The 13,002-nt window shown below is 44.0% G+C and overlaps 1 protein-coding gene across 4 annotated transcripts in view; it reads left to right on the plus strand.

The window, feature by feature from the left end:
* Window positions 1-758: 758 nt before the first annotated feature.
* PIP4K2C (phosphatidylinositol-5-phosphate 4-kinase type 2 gamma) overlaps window positions 759-13,002 on the plus strand; it is a 54,595-nt gene continuing 42,351 nt past the window's right edge. Inside the window, exon 1 of one of the 4 annotated variants that reach the window (XM_053299896.1) lies at window positions 759-1,100. In XM_053299896.1, coding sequence (XP_053155871.1) covers window positions 864-1,100 — 237 coding nt within the window. In that variant the 5' untranslated portion in view covers window positions 759-863. Of the gene's footprint in view, window positions 1,101-10,172; window positions 10,772-11,234; window positions 11,594-13,002 lie in introns of those variants that run through there. The other 3 variants (XM_053299897.1, XM_053299899.1, XM_053299898.1) reach the window with 3 other exon arrangements.

The following is a 13,002-nucleotide window of genomic DNA, read 5'->3' on the forward strand; positions in this document are numbered from 1 at the left end:
ACACACACCGATGCGGGCCATATCATTTCGATCTAAACTTGAGCCACCTTTTCCTCCCAAGGCAAATTCCAGAGCCTCGTTAGTCCGTTCGCAATACAAACAGGAAAGTTATCTCGTGATGGCACCTAAAGACTAACACATTGAACTCTCAACAAAAAGACCCTTTATTGCGCAAACACTAAGCAGTTGAAACACACAAGACGTTTCGGTATAACACACCATCCTCAGCTAAACACACCAATAAGCACAGATAAAAACCTCCTCCGTTCCCCAGCTGTTAAATTCCTTTAATTCCTTCTTTCCAGCTGGGGAACGGAGGTTTTTATCTGTGCTTGTCTGTGTGTAGCTGAGGATGGTGTGTTGCACCGAAACGGCTTGTGTTTCAACTTCTTAGGTTTTCTTTTGCACAATACAGGGTCTTTTAGTTGAGAGTTGGCGTTAATATGCGCATTGCATCGCCGATATATCGACCTCACACATTTATTTCAACAAAAGTTCCCATGCACTGGAACCCATACATCCTGGTGCATTTACTGGGCTCCATCAATGAAAGCTGCTGTTAAGACAAATGTGTTAGTTTCTAAGGTGTTGCCACAAGATTCCTGTTCTTTCTCCTCGGCGAAGTACCCCAGGGTTCTCCCCACCACGGAGAATCCTAGAGCGGACGTTGCTCTGCGCGAATAATCAATGGCCGTTTTCCATTGTTACGCGCAGGTCAGTCTGTGCGCGCGCGCGCGTCACTCTAGCCTTTCTCTATCATGATGGTCCTTCATGTCACGTGCTAGCGGCATCAGCTGATCGTCGCTTCCGTTGCCGGCGGCAAGGCTGAGAAGAGGGCGGCGGGAAGGCAGCTCGCAGCGGCGATGGCAGCTTCGGTGGGGCCAGGCACCCGCACGAAGACCAAGAAGAAGCACTTCGTGCCGCAGCGTGTGAAGGTGCTGCGGTCGGCCGACCCGCTGGTGGGCGTGCTTTGCTGGGGGATCAACCACCAGGTAGCCCACCCGGTTCTGACGTTAAGGATATGCTGCGTGTGTGTGAGAATGGGAGCGAGTGGCATCCCATCCTTGCTACGAGAAGTCCAAGGGTGGCTAGCAGGGAAGGTGGGTCTGTGTCCTTATTCTGGACCCATGCCGAACGAGTTTCGCCCAGCTCGCCCAGGCCAGGAGCTATGGCATCGCCGGCTAATATTGGTTTGGGTTCCAAACCTGTTCCTTCGCAGTACCCTCTCCACTCAGCCCCGCTACTCTTTTGACCTTCTCTCTCTCTCTCGCCACACAGCCCTGGCCTTGGTACCAAACCTATTGCTTCCACAGCCACCTTTCTCTCTTACCGCTCACCCTTGGACAACTTATACAAGCAATAGATTATGGTTCCTTCCTGTTCTTCTTTTCTCCTCATCCACTCTGCCACGATCCTGCCCAAACAGCTAGTGCTGGGAGTAAATACACTGGTGGGTAGGCTTTTGTCGTTTCTTTTCACTGATTTTACATGGTGCAGGTTTTGTTCTTTGTGTGCAAAGTAGCTTACAAGGATATATTGGAAAAGCACGAAGGAGAGAAGATATTTGGTATGTGGCTGAGATTAAAAAATGATTGATTTCCTTGTTTAAAGTAAATTAATCCATTTTTATATTGATTTGATAATATCCCTCTCCTTTGCTTAGGACAAGCACTGGGGGCTGGGCTGAACAATTAATCATTGTTGGGTATTAGTACTGAAGTGATAAGTTAATATGTTTATGTTCCCCGACCCCCAAACTCATGTTTTCTCCAGTTACTATTAGCTTGCTCCCTGTTCTAGGGTGCTGTCCATCTGATACTAAGATTTAATAATGAATCTGAACAACAAATCATATTGAGATGCCTTTAAGCATTCCAAAGATGGAAGGAGGTTATTTTGTTTTGTTTTTGCCTAAGGATGTAGTAATCAGAGTTCCTGCCCTACTTGCCCTGTCTAATGTGCTGCATCTGAAAGGGCCCTTTACAGCATCAGTTTGGGGAGAAGAAATGGGCCATTTTAGTCTTATAGTAGAAGAGAAAAACAATATTTCTTTAATCAGAAGATAGTATAGCAGCAGGGAAGAGGATCAGAGGTGGCAATGTGACTGTACCTCTCTGTATTGACCCAGTTTTCAGTGATATCTGCTGCCTGCTTGGGACTAGTGTGTTGAGGTTCTGGGCTGGGAGAACTACCCCCAGCATACAGTACTAAAAGGTCATCCCAATATGATGAATATTTATATACAACTTTTCAACAAAAGTTCCCAATGTGGTTTACATAGATATAAATGAATAAAATGGCTCCCTGTCCCCAAAAGGCTTAGAATCTAAAAAAGAAACATAAGGCATACACCAGCAACAGCCACTGTAGTGATGCTGTGCTGGGGATGGATAGAGCCATAGGAGAAGATGAAGTGTTGGAAAGATCATGAGCAACTTTATCAACTCCTTCCCTAAGCTATCTACAGATTCACTGTGAATCTGGCACTAGGAAATCTGTCTCTCCCATCTGGGGCCATCATCTTTGAAATCTGAGTTGAAGAATCCTCAGTAGTTGATAGAAACTGAGAATAACAAACAAATGTTAAAAGCGTCCATCTTTTTCAATGCCTGTCCTTTTTATTTGCTCTTGGTTTGGAGATTGCCCATCTGATATCAATACTTGTCATTTTTAACTCCCCACCAAACATCCTCTTTCCCCTTTGCACCACCATCCCTTAGAGATATCAGAAACATTCAGATGCTGAAACCGGTTAGTTTTTACCTTGGCCCTCTCCTTTGGGACTAGGAGGCAAAGTCAAGAGAGAAGAGTCAATGCCAGGTACTGTTAGTTACATAGTAGCCAAACTGTTGTCTCTGGATATTCTTTTTCCATCCTTCAGACTCACTTCTTTTTTTGCTGTTTACTCGAAACCAGTCGCCTATGGAAATTGCTTTTGGGTTATATTTCTATTCCTTCCTTCCTTCCTTCCTTCCTTCCTTCCTTCCTTCCTTCCTCTCTAAAAGAACATCTTGCTGGTAGTTATTGGCCAGTTATTTCAGTTATAACCAAAGAAATATCCCAGTTCACTAGTGAACTTATCCCATAGAACTCATCTGTGAGAAATCTGTGGCTACTAGATGCTGATTTGGGAAAACATTTGCTTTGGTCTTTCTGATACCCTTGTTCATTAGGTACCAGTACTGCACTGATCCTTTTCAATAATGATTGGTATTTCTCAACTCCATAGGACCTATGGCAGGAAGTGTTTGGGATCAGCCAGTTAAACCTCACTTAACCCCTGGTTCAGAACTTGAATTCTCTGAAGCAAATAGGTTAGGATATGCTGAGACTGGTCACAATGTCCAAATCTACGAATCCTGGTATGACGTAATCTAGAAAGGAAGTAGACGCTTACATAGAGATGGGAGGGGGAGTGCACACTCCTCCTCAGACTGAGGGAAGTCACATGGACCTTGACTTCATCAGATGTCCTATGCCAAGCCTGAACCCACCCATTGTGTTTATATAATAGTTTGACTAGTAAAGATGTCTTAATTATTTCCCTGTATTTCTGCTCTTGTCACTTTGACATGTTTGAAAATATCATGCCAATATATAAAAGCATATTTCCCAGCTGATCTCACATAGTTTCAAATTCAAGGTAATAAATGGCATGTTACACCCCAAAGTCCATTATTCTCATACTCTTTATGGAGAGAGTTCATCAACACACTTTGCCTTAGTCTGGTCCCATGCCATCTTACAGCTAGTCTTGTGAATCATGTGATTCCATCCTTTGCTGATTGAAATCCCACACAGAAAGGGTGAATCCCATGAATCTACATCTAGGTTCTTATTAGTCCTCATGTAGATCCTTATTTGTTCTATTTATGGGCAAGTAGAAAAAGTTTTAAGTATCTGATTGTAGTTTGGTCAAAATACTCCAACTTTCCTTCTAAGCATGGGTTTTACCTGTTGTCCCTGAGAGGAAGACAAGAAAGGAGGTGCCCAGACCAGGGGAGAGCACAGCATTGGCTCCCATAGAGACCAGCACTGGCCTGTGAGGACTGTTGGGGCAGCCCCTTCCCTCCTTCCCAGGAGTACTGAAAAACCTGTGTGCCCTGAGATGAAGATAGGAAGGGAGGTGCCCAGGTCTGGAGCTCTTGTCCCAGCTCTTAAAAATGCCATCAATGGCCTGTGATAACAATACTTTGTAAATCTTATGTAACTTGTTGGATTTTTTAATATTGTAAACTGTTTTGGGTGCCTTTGTCAAGAAAGAAAAGCAGTATAAAAACGCAACAAATAAATAAATAGAACATGGAGATTTGTGTCAAGAGCTTTCAGTATAAATCTTTAGAATTCTTTGCTTTCGATTCCTCTGCTTGATGGGATGACCAAGTGAATTTGGACCAGTTGTGCTCTGGTGTTTGCCCTTAGTTGCTGATCTTGCTTAATGAGGGAAACACTGCTCTAGTATATGTATTAAAGCATCTGAGCTGAACCTGCAGTCTCTGTGAATACATCCTTCATTGTCCTCTGTGGCGAGCCTGGCCTCATTTAAGCTCTAAAAGGAGGTTGCTTCTCAGACCTTGGATAGAAAAGGAATTAACCAATACCTGGAGGTATAAAGTGTGCTTTTGTAGGATGGTAACTGCATCTCTTTGGCTGATGTGTGTGCACTGGCCTTAAGCAGGCTGACAACATTCCATTGTTTGCCCTCTAAGCTTGACTGACCCTTTCCCTCTGATTCCAGCAACTTTATGATCTCAAAGCGGGGGGCGTATATGAGCTCTGTGGCACAGCACCAGATTCCGGAATAAAGGAGACGGCTGGTATGTGGGCCTGGTAGCATGCCCTTCTGTGTTGCAAACTGCCTTTATTGCTGCAAGTGTAGTCTCTTGATACACAAACCTGGTTGCTTCTTTCCGTTTTGCCCTTCAGTGCTTCCAAAGTGTGATTGCTAAGTTTGTGTTTGTGCCTAAAAATAATACACTGTGTGGCTTGTTTCTAAAAAAACAGATAAAATAGAACTGGTGAAACTATAATCACCTTGCATATCTTGGATTCTTGCACTTGGCTGGATGGAAACTTTCTTGTTTGGCTAGGTGTTCTCAGATCGTTGTCTGATTTTAAACTCTTGAACACCATGTGTGCAGGTTTTCTGTGTTTGGCTGTTAATGCTGGTTGTGGCTATATTTGGTGACATGGCTTACATTTAGAACTGGCTTTCTAAACTGCAGTCAGCATTGGCTTGTTCAACTAGCTTTGCGGTGAACCTTGCTCTGTGCTGGGAACGATTCTGTTATGAATGTAGTGTGGTTAATATGCATATGAATATGGTGCTTATCTCGCTCTTTTAACCTATGAAGCAAGTGGTTCTTCTTGTATTAGAAAAAGGGATGGGAGCAAATATTATCCTTGGGTTCCTGGGTCTACTGGCTTTGGAAAGGCATTGCTTCACAGTCCCAGTTCTTCATTTCAATGTTGTTGTTTTTTAAATTCCATTTATTTATGTGTTCATTTTTGACAGTAGTTAAAAATAACACAACAAATCATGGTAAAAAAAATCTGTTATAGTTTAGGAAGAAAGTTACCATCGGATAAGATAATAAAGAACAGAACATAATTTCAGTCGTCTTCTGCAAAATGATTTTACCATATAAGTGCATTTATAAAAGGGAGTCAGCTTTTTAATAAGTTATAAGGATACTCTGACACTTTCAATTGCTTAGCAATCTTACCCATAGCTCTAGCATCCTAAACTATTGTATGTCATCTCCTAATTGATGGAGACTTTATAGAATAGCCTCCCCAGAGAGTTTCTCCTGGCTTTGTCACTTTGTTCTTTTAGATGCCAGGTCCTTTTTGTTCACCCAGGCCTTTTACATTTTGGTTATCAGATTTGATCTGATTTTAAACTAATATTAAAATGAGTTTTTAAGCTGCTTTGTACTATATTTTATATTTCTTTTTTGTCTGTTATGATTTAATGTGATATGTTTTTATTGTAAGTTTTAATTCTCTGTTGTGAGCCGCCCAGAAAACAATTTGTTATGGGGTGGCTAACAAATAAAGTTGATTATTATTATTATTATTAGAATATTTTTAAACTTAACAGTTATAATCAACAAAGTTGGTTCTCTTTTAATTAAAGGAATGTTCTTCTTGTCTAGATTACTTAACAGAATAGCTGTTGGCTCCAGGGTAATATGGATTCCTGGTTTAATTTTATTTGTATCTTGTTGATAAGATCTATTATTTGAGCTCATATCTTTGGATTTGAGGGCATGTTCCTATTGTGAAAATTGGATTGGATAGACATGAAGTTCTAGGGAGAGAGTGAATCCTGTAGCAATCAAAGCCAGAGCCACTTTCTTCCTAGACCTAGCATTGGAGCCAGCAAAACTACTATATTGACTATGAAAGCCAGGGAGAGCATATGGGAGGTCCTGGCCACAAGATGTCCTCCTCTCCTGTCTCGTTCCCTAGATTGCTTGTTCTCAGGAGCAGAGTCTAAGATTCTGCTCCTTTTCTAATGCCTGTGTTGGACCAATGCTTCAATCCTTACTTCACTCCACTCCACTCCACTCCCACCCGCGTGGGCGTCATTCATGTGCCAGGATAAAAACCAGTAATTTCAACCAATTAGAGAAAAACCTAAATTCTATTTATAATTTTCCTCTTTTAAACATAATCTGGTTTAAAATGAACTTAATGAAACATGTTGAGAGCTGGTATAGGATACTGGCTGAGATGCTGAGCTGTGAAGTAAGACTTCTTCACTAGATGACCTTAGGCAAGCCACTCCCTCTTCGGTTCACTCCTCCAGCTTCAGTATGGGTATAATACTTACCTTGCAGGGTGGTTGTAAGGAGAACATCAAAACAATGCATGTGAAGTGCTTTGAGCACTGAAAAAGTGCATGCAAATGCTCAGCATTATGCTTTCTTAGAACTTCACTGATGACCCACTTTTGAACAGCTGCCTTTCTTTGTAAAGAGTGAACTGTGAGGAAAACAGCTTTGTTAGTCTTCATATAGCACAGAGATGCACAACTCAAACATCCTAGTGGGCCAGAAATAACCATGACGATGTATGTGGGGGCCGAAGTCAATTTTCAGTGCATTGATTATTGCAGTAAAATTAATTATAAAGATAAATATTAAAGTAATAACTAGTCAGTGGTGGGCCCTTCCCTCCCCGCACTGGCCCACAATTTTAACCAAGGACAGTGACCAGAAAATAAGCCCTGTCCTTGCTCAGTCAGTGGGCACCCACTGTTCTAGCCCCACCTAAATACCAAATTTTGGAGCTCCTGCTGTTGCTGGCTACTTGGGCCATCAAAAATGTCTCCACAGGCCGGATCTGGCCCCCGGGCCTTATGTTGTGCAGGGCTGATATAGCACATATGGGAGCCGGTGTGGTATAGAGGTTAGAGCAGTGGTTCCCAACCTCAGGCGCTCCAAATGTTGCTGAACTAAAACTCCCATAACCCCCAGCTACAGTAAATTGTAACGGGGGGGGGTGACAGGAGTTGTAGTTCAGCAACATTTGGAGGCCCCGAGGTTGGGAACCAGTTCTCTCGAAGGTGTGTGCACACGGGTTTTCAGGTGTCGACTCAGTTAATTTTAGATCCTGCTCAATGTATCAGAAGGCCCCACTCTGAATGCACATGCACATACACTGCCTTGATACTGCCACCCAGAACAAAACCCATTCTTTACACAGATGGGGGGAAAAACTAGAGAGAGAGAGAGAGAACACTGTTGGGAACCATTGGGTTAGAGTATTGGACTAAGACCAGGGAGACTTGTGTTCAGATCCCCATTCTGTCATGAAACTCACTGGGTGACTGTGGGCCAGACACTTCTCTTTCAGCCTAACCTGCCTCACAGTAATTGTGAGGGTAAACATAACCATATACACTGCCCTGGGCAATTTAGAGGAAGAGGAGGGATATAAATGTAAGTAAATACCTCTATTATGGCTTGATACTGGAGGCAGCGAGGGACTGGCAAGTTACCACAGGTGTCAATCACAGATCCATCTGAGTGACCTTTTGCTCCTGCCTTACACCAAGTAACTACCTGAACTCTCTGGTTGACTCACTCAGTATTCTAATTATAAATTCTTGACTGCCTACCAGTTAATATGCACTTTGATTTTGGAAGTACAGTTTTGAATTCAGGCCATGTGATGGTTTGCATTTTTTAGTACAGCTTGTTAGATTTGTTTTGTTGTGTTTTGGCTGTGTGATGTTTATAGTAATGTGTAAGTCTGTGCAGGAGGTTCATTGGCGGTGGAAGCACTGCAGAAGGGGCAAGGAAACCCTGCTTGGAATGCAGAAGAAGGAAGATAGTTAAAGCGGTTGAATGACAGTCAGTTAATATGGGGAGAAGGTGAGCTGGAGGCTTAGATCATGAAAGTAGCAGTGAACATGAGGGACTTTTCTGAAGAAGAGAGAAGTGAGGCTTAGCGAGAGGCACGGAACAGAACTGCTCTCTAGTAGGAATCCTATTACCTGTTCAGGAAAAGACCTGAAACTCCTGAGAGGGAAGGCAGGTCAAAGCGATCAAGCACCAAACCCCTTTGTGGAAAAGAGTAAAGGAAAGAAAGAAGTCTAACTGTGTAACCTTTGGCAAATACCCTTACTGCTTTAAGCTATAAGTTATAAGAAATGACATCATCCTGAACCCACTTATGTACTTAGAGAGCTTATGTACATCTGTAACTTTGTAACTGTTACGTTTTTAAGTGCCTGTGAATAAACAGTAAACCTTGTTGTTCATCAAGGAATGAACATATTTTCTTCACTCATGTCACCAAAAGAGAGACCCCCACACAGCCAAGAGCAAGGGAGAAGTGCATTTTTGATCTCTGATCCTGCCCGATTAGATCTGAGTGGTGGCAGCCGAGATGCCCTGAATCAGGGAGAACCCTCACATGCCTCCTTGTAAAAGTTTGAGAAATAGTGCACCATCTGTGAAATAAATGGGAATAATAGTACTCCACCCTGCTTCACAGGATTGTTTTGAAGATGAATGAGGAAATCAGTTTGAATGCCAGAAGAAGGTTAATTGACCTTTTTCTTACTTGCAGGAAGTAGTTTGGTTGCACAGACCAGAAGTCTGTGGCTGAGCTTGGATTTGAGCAAGTTTCTCATGCTCCAAAATTTCAACCCTACAGTCTATTTCTAGCTCTAAGCCCACATAAGGATAATGTGCTTCACATGTGCAGGCGCTACCTTGGTTTGTTTTCTGTTGTTCATAGTGTGAAATATGCATCTATGGGGTAGAATAGGTTGAGAGAGAGTGACTGGCTCAAAGTCATCTTATGGAGCTTCACAACATGGCAGAGATTGAATCTGCTACAAATCTGACAGACTGTCCGGTCTCTGGTTGAGCCTACTTCACCCACACACCTCAAAATCTATTACAAATAAATCGCATTGTCTCTGTCTTGCAAGAGGATGGGGAAATGAGGTAAAAGGAAAGGTGCAGTGGTTCTTGCCAAGTAAATAGGAGTACATCTCTTTAGTTTTTGTTTTTTGCATAAGATAATGGCACGTGTCCCTCAGCTACCTGAAAACGGGAAGCTGCAGTTGTGCAATTATTTACTACAAATCATGATCTCTTATATCAGGCTATTACCTGACAGCATGTGACAAGCTATGAGATGTTTGCTATCACTTAAAAATCTGGAAGCTTGAATTCAGCTTGATGCTAGCTACAAACTGCCCAGAGACGTGAGTTTTGGGTGGTATAAAAATATGTTAAATAAATAAATGCAGCCTATGTCTTTATACTTGGTGGTTCTATCTACTGCACCATTCTCTGGCGTGATTTGAAAGGCTGAAGCTGTTCGAAATCAGAAGGGTCACCTGGCTTCTGGTCTCTGGAGTAACAGCTGTCAAACATACTTTGGTGCAAATAATTTACCTGGTGGTTCTGGTTTTGTTACCATTTTTTCCGCGGCATGGGGAGGGCATCCTAACTTGATGGGTTGTCAATCCCGACATGCTTCGAGACAGGGCCAATCAGAATAGATCTCTGATATCACTATGCCAAGCCAGCCTCCAATATCCCCGTTCCGGTCCTGTCTTTGCTTCTGGACAGTCTCTTTTCGCCAGCCTTCCTCAGTAGGATTTCTCCTTTCTTATCTTTCCTTCCTTCTCTGTGTGCAGGGTGGGAAGGGAGTCATTTGGTCCTTGTTCCTTTTTTCCGCTGTTTTTTCTCTCAAAAAAAAATTATATCTTTTCTCCTCGCGCCCTTACCCTTATGGAACCCTCACACTGCGGCGATATGCTGCAAGGGGCTCTGTCGGAGGGTACCTTGTCAGAGGCTATTCCAGCCCCCCCTCCAGGGCCGTCTTTGATTTCTGTTTCGGCCACTGTTCCAGGGCCGGTTACTGACGGCGCGGCAGCAGCCGTAGCCATTGAAAGCTCTGAGACGGCTTCGTGCCTAGAGCTGGCTCCGCCGCGAAAGGCAGCAAAGAAAGCGAAGCATTTAAAGGAGCCCAACGAGGGGAAAAAAGAAAAGGAAGAAGCAGCTGGCCTCCGGCGGGGCTCCGCTAAGCGAGAGGTTACAGCTACAGGCAGTTCGGGCGCAGTTGCCCTCGTCGGCAGTTGCCAATTTTCCCGCCGTTTATCCGGCGGCCATTTTGGTGGCTTCCCCTACCGTAGATTCTCGGAGTGCTCCGCCTGGGGATATCAGCTCACAGGGAGCGTCCAGCACGGGGCCGGCGGGGGATCATGTTAGGGGGCCTCATGGAGAACTCCTCTTCCCCAGTGAGTTGCAGTGTCTGGGGGAATTTATTACTAAAAAGTGCATGGCGCTGGTGTCTCCCTTGTTGGAACGCGTAGTTTCTGCCCCTCACCCAGCACCCGTGGCTTCCATCCCAGCAGCGCCTGAATGTTCAGAGAGGGCGATCTTCTGCACTTCCAGTTAGGCGTTCCAGGCGCCCTTCCTTTTCATCCTCCCCCAATTCCAGCCCATTGCGGGCGGTCATACCTCCGGGAGAGTGCATTCAGTCCTGTCGTTCAACTAAGAAGAGGCATCGGAAGAGAAAAAGCACACTATCTTGCAAAGGGTGGTTTGAGCATCCGCCTGTCCCTCCCCTAAGGCCTTTCCTTTAGCTTGGTTATGTCCCATCAAGTTAGGATGCCCTCCCCATTCCTCGGAAAAAGAAACATTGGTAGACTTACCGTGAAGTGTTCTTTTTCGAGGTATGGGGAGGGCATCCGGCCCACCCGCGGATGCTGCATATCTCGCCTACTGAAGATCTTGTTTTCTACCTGTGGGTGGTGGCCGACTCCCAGGGTTCCAGATTTTGCTGTCCCTGTTTTCTCTGTTCATTTTCCCTTCCATTCCTTGGCTAAGCCGTTCTATTTACCTATTGTGCCCCTGTTATTCCGAGTATACTTAGTTTCCTTTCAGAGCACTCTCCTTTCACACTCACAGTCCTCACACTCACAGGAACTGGGATATTGGAGGCTGGCTTGGCATAGTGATATCAGAGATCTGTTCTGATTGGCCCTGTAAGCATGTCGGGATTGACAACCCATCAAGTTAGGATGCCCTCCCCATACCTCAAAAAAGAACACTTCACGGTAAGTCTACCACTGTTTCTTTCTCTGCAGCACGCTAGGTCTTTTCAGCCCAAGGGAATTATTGCAGGTGGCTCCCATCCCTCTGGGCCCAATCAGTAAAGTTCATCTTTTCCAAAGAATACGAACTGTATAAAAGCTATCAATCTATGAGGCTATTCACACTACCCCTATTTCACCGCATCGTGTGAACCACAGGGCTCAGCTGCGAGCCCAGTGATTCCTAGGCGGATAACCCGCCTAAGTACCCCTCCCCTTCTACTCATGATCTTTAAAACTCACGGTTAAAGATCATGAGTAGCCGCGGCGTGAGAAGACCCTTGAGGGGAGTAGAGTAGAGTAGACCGCCAAGGGGAGGCAAAAAGCTGCCTCCTGGCTCCAGGGGTCTCCCCAGTATGCCCTGTGTGCGTGCGCACAGGGCATACTGGAGCTTCCGGGAGCCGCATGGCCCCCGAGCTCCCCAGCCCCTGCCAGCTCTGTCACGGAGCTGGCAATCATGTGGGCGGCCAATCCGGCTGCCTAGGGCTCACTCCCTGCTCGTGTGCGGGGAGAGCGGGCTTAGCCTGCTCTCCCCACTCACCCTTCTAAACTGGGTCTCACTGATCGTGAGACCCTGCTCTATGGTTGCTAAGGAGTGGTCTCAATTTTTGTTTTAGAGAATAGACTGACACATGATGGAGTTCTGCTGATGAAACTAAGCAGGCCTAGCTCTGTAAACTACCTGGATGGCAGATTACTGGGAACCATATATAACCTACTCCGACCAGTTTAGAGGGCAAGTAGGGTATAAGTGCAATCATGTCATAAATAATAATATCATGTATAAAAGGTCTCACCTTCATATTCACCTATCACACTGCTTTTCCAAAATGCAGTCATTAATGTAGATTACAGTCCTTAATTGTCAGTAGGGCTGCATGTATACTGTAATTCTGTGGGAACAGAGAAAACTCTTAGAAAGTAGTATTTTATTTTTTTAAAGCTTAGGTTTTAGACATTATAGTTGCAAAGATATAACTGAAAATATATAGTTAATGCCTGTTGAAATCTCAGAAGCCTGGGATATGTCTGAGTTTTCCAGTGGTTGAGAGAGGGGCATAGATGCTCTCCAGAGCAACTTGCTTCCCTGTCAAAGCTGGAACAAACTATACAAAATAGTAAACATTTCAGAAAAACTTATGCAAATTAAGATAATATTCAAACTTTATTATTTTGCACAATGAACCAAGCTTTCCTTGGCACAAGTTTGGATTGGCTTAGTACAGAATTTATTTTTTTAGTGCACATGGAGTGTTCAAAGTGTGTTTCTAGAGGGAAAGTCTAGCTTCTAACCATCATGACTTTAGGAACATGTTTAAAAAGTAAAGGGTAATTAGTCCAAAGTGATTTTGATCAAATACTAATTATTACTT

The sequence above is a fragment of the Hemicordylus capensis genome, chromosome 2 (assembly GCF_027244095.1).
Source record: "Hemicordylus capensis ecotype Gifberg chromosome 2, rHemCap1.1.pri, whole genome shotgun sequence".
In the NCBI taxonomy this organism is placed as follows: Eukaryota; Metazoa; Chordata; class Lepidosauria; order Squamata; family Cordylidae; genus Hemicordylus; species Hemicordylus capensis.